This window comes from Coturnix japonica, chromosome 3 (assembly GCF_054131305.1).
Source record: "Coturnix japonica strain WE chromosome 3, WE-NBRP24, whole genome shotgun sequence".
Taxonomy (NCBI): domain Eukaryota; kingdom Metazoa; phylum Chordata; class Aves; order Galliformes; family Phasianidae; genus Coturnix; species Coturnix japonica.
Window position 1 is genome coordinate 51,642,483 of NC_140665.1, and position 6,190 is coordinate 51,648,672.

At 51.3% G+C, this 6,190-nt stretch overlaps 1 protein-coding gene across 1 annotated transcript; it reads left to right on the forward strand.

The window, feature by feature from the left end:
• Positions 1-3,042: 3,042 nt before the first annotated feature.
• On the forward strand, positions 3,043-5,914 carry CITED2 (Cbp/p300 interacting transactivator with ED-rich tail 2). Its single transcript, XM_015858421.3, has 2 exons — positions 3,043-3,232; positions 3,790-5,914. The coding sequence occupies exon 2, from the start codon at positions 3,797-3,799 to the stop codon at positions 4,508-4,510; it is 714 nt and encodes a 237-aa protein (XP_015713907.2). The 5' UTR covers positions 3,043-3,232; positions 3,790-3,796; the 3' UTR covers positions 4,511-5,914.
• Positions 5,915-6,190: the final 276 nt, after the last annotated feature.

Below are 6,190 nucleotides of genomic sequence, written 5' to 3' on the forward strand. Positions count from 1 at the left end.
TCCAATACAATAGCTTAATCATTTCTACAGAAAGGGCATTTCTTCCAGGATATCGTTCTAATATAAAATTTCCTATCAGATAACCCTAGCAGATGTCCTGAACTGGGTTTTCCTGACTGCTTTGTGTCAGCGTGGGAGGGAACACATAGAAACTCACCTCCAGGGGTGATGTGGGAGAAACAAGTCACAGGGAGTTACAGACTGTGTTTAGAGTTGGAAAAAAAAAATAATAAAAGTAAATAATAAAAGTTAATAAATAAATAGAAGACCTAGAGGTCCAAATCTCCCAGAAATTCATCATTCATTTGGTTCCAGAGGCAGATCCCTACAACTGTAAGTATTGAGTTGACTTGAGCATTATCCTCTATAATTTTCCTTTCTGTTCCAGCAGTGTTCCAGCCTGGAAGGAGTGAGCAGGGCTGCAGCCAGAAATCAGACTTTGTTCCCCTGTGACTTTCTCATATAAAATGTTAACACCCAAATGAGGACCATTTTTCCTTGCTTTTCCATTGCCGTGTTTAATCGTCCTCAGTGGTTCTTCCTGAATGGGCAAAACAATCACTTTCTGATTCCAGCTGTACTTGAGATCCTCACTGAGGAGTACATCTGTGAGCTCTGCTGTTTCATCCTCACCCTGCCCACTTCCTGCATTCTCTGGCTATGCACTGCCTTTCTTGTTATTTTACTGAAGAGCCAGTTCAGGTACGCAAGATGCCTTTGTAGACTATGGGTGACAGGATAGCTTTAAATAAACCTGGCTCAAATCAGGAGTGGAATGCATGAGATCCAGCTTGCTACCAGCTCCATGATGGTCTCGTGTTTTGTCCTGCATTCCCTTAGCTGCCTGTCACCAAGTCTTCCAGCCATTTCCTGGAAAGCAACCAGTTGATTGTGTTCCTATTGTGCTACAGCCACAAGCCAGTAACAATGAAAACATGTCTTACATCACTCTGCTCAGCTTTATCTCGACACACTGCAGCCCCTGATGAAGAAAGCTCCATCATGCCTGCTTCACTGCACGTGGGCTGTAAATACCTGAAGATGCATTCTGTATGAGTGAGGTGTCACAGAGGCTGTGACATGCCTTCTATTGCTTCTGGCAGTCTCTTGCCAATTCTCCATAGCTCATTTTGGCATCTGATACCAGCTCCCAACATCTGAAAGCTGAAAATAGGAAAGGGCATTTGCAGGGCTGTGATATGATGTGTGCTTGGCTTTAAAAAGGATCTAAAACTCAAAGCAAGGGAGAGCAAAAAGACATACCGATATCACCATGGATATGTGACATTAAACAAACCACTTGTCATGATACACAGCTGACAACTTGCCAAATGGAGCAGTATCTTCTTCTTCTTATTCATGGTTTTGCCCTGTAAAACCTACACAACTACAAGAAAGGAAAACCTCCAGAAAGGTAGTGTCACTCTTCTGATCTCCCCAGGCCAGAATGGAGGTCCTGCTGAACAGCTTCTCCTGAAAGTGCACCTACTCAACATGCATCAGAAGAACAAAATACAACTTTATGATGGCATCCTGCAGGGTGAGGTCACTTCCTCAAGGTAACTCTCATACTTGAGGCATTCCCTGTCCTCCCAGGGCTTTAATTCCATCCTTGCCATGCATCTCAGCTGGGGTTTGAATGGGGTATTCTTCTGGTGTTTTGTATGAGTGAGAACTGCAACAGCCATCCAGGGATTTACTGTATTACTTCACAGAATAGTAGAATTATAGAATATCCTGAATTGGAAGAGACCCACAAGGATAATCGAGTGGATTATCTCTGTCTCCACCACAGTAGAGAGAGGTGGAGCCACTGCTTCTCCTGTGGCCAGGTGAGGGCCACACAAAAAGCAGCAGGAGGGCTGCCATATGGTCCGTACTTCCAAGTTACTCCTGTGACCTTTGCAGACATCATCTCCCCAGAAGCACTTGTGCACCTCTTGCAATTCTGTGTCCTTGCACAGTACATGGAGGAGCAGAAGCTCCAGCTCAGCCTACATGATGGCTGCTTTGACCTCAAAAGAGGAGCGGATGATCCCTCCTGTTTGGGGAAGGGTCCTCCTGGACAGCCAAGAAGGGGAAGCAGAGAGGAGAAAGCCAGGTGAAAGCTAAAATCAAGGCAACGTCCAGCTCTCCCCTGCAGCAGGCCTCCCCCATCCTACAGCATCTGTGTGCCCCTCCAGCACAACTGCCTCCCAGAGCAGGGTGGGACTGTAGCAGAGGTGCCCTGTGCAGGACTGCTGCTTTGGGGGCAATTGGGGCACACGTGTCCCTCTAGGGTGGCACAGGATAACCTGCGACAGGAGGGGTAGAGGACGTGCCAGCCAAGAAGGTCACATTCACAAAGCATTCACCCGTTTACGGTTGTTTTCCTTTGCCGTTGTAAAAACATGGATCGTAAGCAAGAAAATGGGCAACACCGGATGGGCACCCGCCCCTCACACCCGAGGTGGTTGCTACACTGTGGGGCAACGCGGATACGGAGGGAGGTCGGGAGGGAGAGATGCGGCACCGGGGCTGTGAAAAAAGGTGGATCTCGGATCTCACCGCCGGGAGAGGCGCCGGCCCGGGGGAGCGCCCACGCGCGTCCGCGTCCGGGGTCGGACACCTGCACGGCGAAGGCTCGGGAGGGGCGAGGAGCGGGGCCTCTTCGAGAGCGGGCTGCTCTGCATTAGCGACCGGCCCCACGCGTGTCCGCGGCCGCGCGGTGCAGGCGGGCAGCGCCCTCCTCTGTGGCATTGCCGGGGCTGCGCTCCCCGCCGCGGAGCCCCGCTTTGTTCCCGGGGGAGCCCACAAACACACGTGTCGGCCGGGCAGGGGGAGCGGGGCCTCTGGATGCTGTCCTGCGTGGCTCCGCGCGTGGATGTGTCCGTGCGTGAGCGTGTATGTGTGCGCGCTGGGTGTTGGTTGGTTTTCGTTGTTGGTTTGTTGTTTTTTTTTTTCTCCCCTCGCTTGCTCCAGGTTTTACTTCTGGTTGCCTGTAAGGGTTTTGCTCCTCCCTTCTGAAATCCTATATTAGCTGTGGCCAAAGCTGGGTAAGAAACACAGCTCATTGTTGGCAAGTGCCGATGAGCCTCGCGGAGGAGTGAGGAGCGGCGCTGGGGCTGCGGCAGCGGCAGAGCCCCGCCGTCACGTCAGCCCGGGAGAGGAGGGCAGAGCGCTCTATGCGGGGTGACTTCTGCTGACTGATTCCACCGCCACCTTTGAAGGGAAAGAAGAAAGCAGCCGGGAGGTGAGTGCGGAGGTTGGGCAGCTGCTGCGGTGCGTCCCTTTTGTGTGCGGCAGGAAAAACGCGACCGCTTAAACGCGCGAGAAAAGGCGCTCCTCAGCCGCGCGGCTTAATTTCCGTATATGTGCCTTGCGGTATCTGAATTTATTTCTTTTTAATTGGGACTTCATTCCAAAAGTTGCTGACAGCGGCGGGGTGGGACTTCCCCGGTTCTTTGCTCGCTCTCCGCAAGTTGGAGGAGCGCCTTTGAACGAACGCAGCTTGTGACACGCTCAGGGCTCCGGAGGAGCGGGGCCCCCGTCCGGGTGGAGGCGGCTGTGCTGGGTGCTACGGTCCGCCGATGGTGCGCACAAGTTGGAGCGGGCGGGTTCGCCGCACGCCGGCTGAGCGGAGGGGAGAGGGGCGTTCGCAGGGCGGGCGCCGCTCGCGTTTCTCCCTTTGTACTCCACGGTAGAGACGCGGTAGCGAGATTCCCCCTGGAAGGAGGACGGCAAGAGGCGCGGTGGCTTTCCTCGGGCCGCCGGTTGAGGGGCGTTCTCTTTAACACGCTCGCTTTCCAGGTGGGAGATGGCGGAACACATGATGGCCATGAACCACGGGCGATTCCCCGACGGCGCCGGCGGGCTCCACCACCACCCCGCGCACCGGCTGGGCATGGGGCAGTTCGCCGCCCCCCATCACCACCAGCAGCAGCAGCAGCAGCAGCCGCACGCCTTCAGCGCCCTGATGGGAGACCATATACATTACGGAGCGGGCAATATGAACGCGAGCGGCGGGGTCCGGCACGCCATGGGGCCGGGCGGCGTGGGCGGGGGGCACCCGGCCGGCAGCATGCCGCCTCCCGCCCGCTTGAGCGGCTCCCAGTTCATGGCCCCCGCCGTGGGCAGCCCGGGAGGGCAGCTGAGCGCCAGCATGCAGCTGCAGAAGCTCAACAACCAGTACTTCAGCCACCACCCGTACCCGCACGGCCACTACGTGCCGGACTTGCACCCCGGCGGCCACCCGCTGAGCGGCGGCGGACAGCATTTCAGGGACTGCAACCCCAAGCACGGCGGCGGAGGCAGCGGCTTGCCGCCCGCCGTGCCCCACGTCCCCGCGGCGATGCTGCCGCCCAATGTCATAGACACTGACTTCATCGACGAGGAGGTCCTCATGTCCTTAGTCATCGAAATGGGGCTGGATCGCATCAAGGAGCTGCCCGAGCTGTGGTTGGGACAGAACGAGTTTGACTTCATGACGGACTTCGTTTGCAAACAGCAGCCCAGCAGGGTGAGCTGCTGATTCATTTCCAACAAACAAAGGACTTTCTAGCGGTGCGAGTGAAAACATTCCCCCCCGACGCGGTGTCTCACTTTTCGCTGCCCGAAAAGGTGAGAGAATCTGGAAAGCAGAGTAAACTATGCGCTTGCGTAAACTCTATTTTTTTTCTTTTTTTTTTTTTCTTTTTTTTTTTAATTGCTGCCACTTTTTATTTTTATAGCCTCGACATTCACGTGTCCCCCTCCCCTACCCTCCTCCTACCCTCCCCAAGGCTCCCCACCCCTCCACACGCACACATCCTTCTTCCATCCCCCCGGGGATCATTCCCATCGAACTGTGCCTTTGGGCGCTCTTTGCCCCCTCCCCTCTCCTCATTTCCTCGCAGGAACGTGCCCATCACTCCCACCGTGTTGAACAGATAGATGTTAATCTCGGCAAACTGCTTGATCTTGGGGATTTGGGAAACGACGGTTTCCGATGACTCGAGCTGCATTCAAATTCTGAGGGAACAGGGAAAAAGGCATTCGTTGGTTGCATGAACTTTGAAGGGCAGATACTACTGCACAAATGCTGCCATCTTGCTTAATTTTTAACTATGCATCGCAGTGCAGACTAATAAATCCATCATTTTGTTTTCTTTTTCGGATACGCTAAACTGGAAGCTTAGCAGATGTGGGCCAAACCTTTCCGGATCAGAACAAGTAAATAACTGTTACTTAAGAGTCTGCTGCCCATTCCCCCTCCCCCATATGTACAGACAATAATATGGTGTGGATGGAATGCTGACTAGTGGCAAACATTTCACAGGTCTTTCTCTCTCTCTTTATTTTATTTTATTGTTTTAATTTTTATTTCAGTTCGAATTATTTTCTGTCTCCAGCATTTGGACACTGTGCTAATATAGTTTATTCCGTACATGAAAAGATACTACTGTGTTGAAAGCTTTTCAGGAAATTTTGACAGTATTTTTGTACAAAGCATTTTTTTGAGAAAATATTGTTAATTTATTCTATTTTAATTTGCCAATGTCAATAAAAAGTTAAGAAATGCTTTAGTTTTTCTAGAAGTCATTTACCAGTATTTTTTCTTCTAAACTCCCCCCACTTTCCCCAGTAAGTAAAGCATCTCTCTGTAGTACCATGTTGGTGTTCAAAAAGACATTCCGAGATATGAGGTACACTTCACCCCTATATATGTCATGGTGAACTGGGTAGGTGAGCGGGATTTAAACATACTTACAGCATACAGCCTCATACGTAGCATTGTAATATGCCTGTCAGTGTGGTTTGATGAAATACGAAGTTGCCGAGATGCGACTCTTTTGTGACTTGCCAACATACTTGCTTTAAATGTAGTTGTCCAGAGTTATGATGCATAAAGTATTTATTATATTTATCTATTAAACTTGTAATTTTATAAATCCTCTTTCATTTATACAATAGACTTTTTTTTCTTTCTTTTTGTATATTTATTATCTTATCTGAAAGAACTACTTTGAAAGATGGTTTGAGAGGTTATAACTTTGTAACTTGGGGAAGGAGGGTGGTGGGCTTTCTCATCTCCCAGAGAGGGTTAACAGAGGGGAGTGCAGCCCAGATCTGCATCACGTCAGCACTGACCTCATTCCATTCCTAGAGACTTAGGAATACACACTAGCTACTTCCTGAAATATTCCACCATGGGACGTCTCTAACCCCTCTC

Bases quoted from the DNA above. Each gene is read 5' to 3' on its own strand.
- CITED2 (XM_015858421.3), top strand. From the start codon at position 3,797: ATGGCGGAACACATGATGGCCATGAACCACGGGCGATTCCCCGACGGC.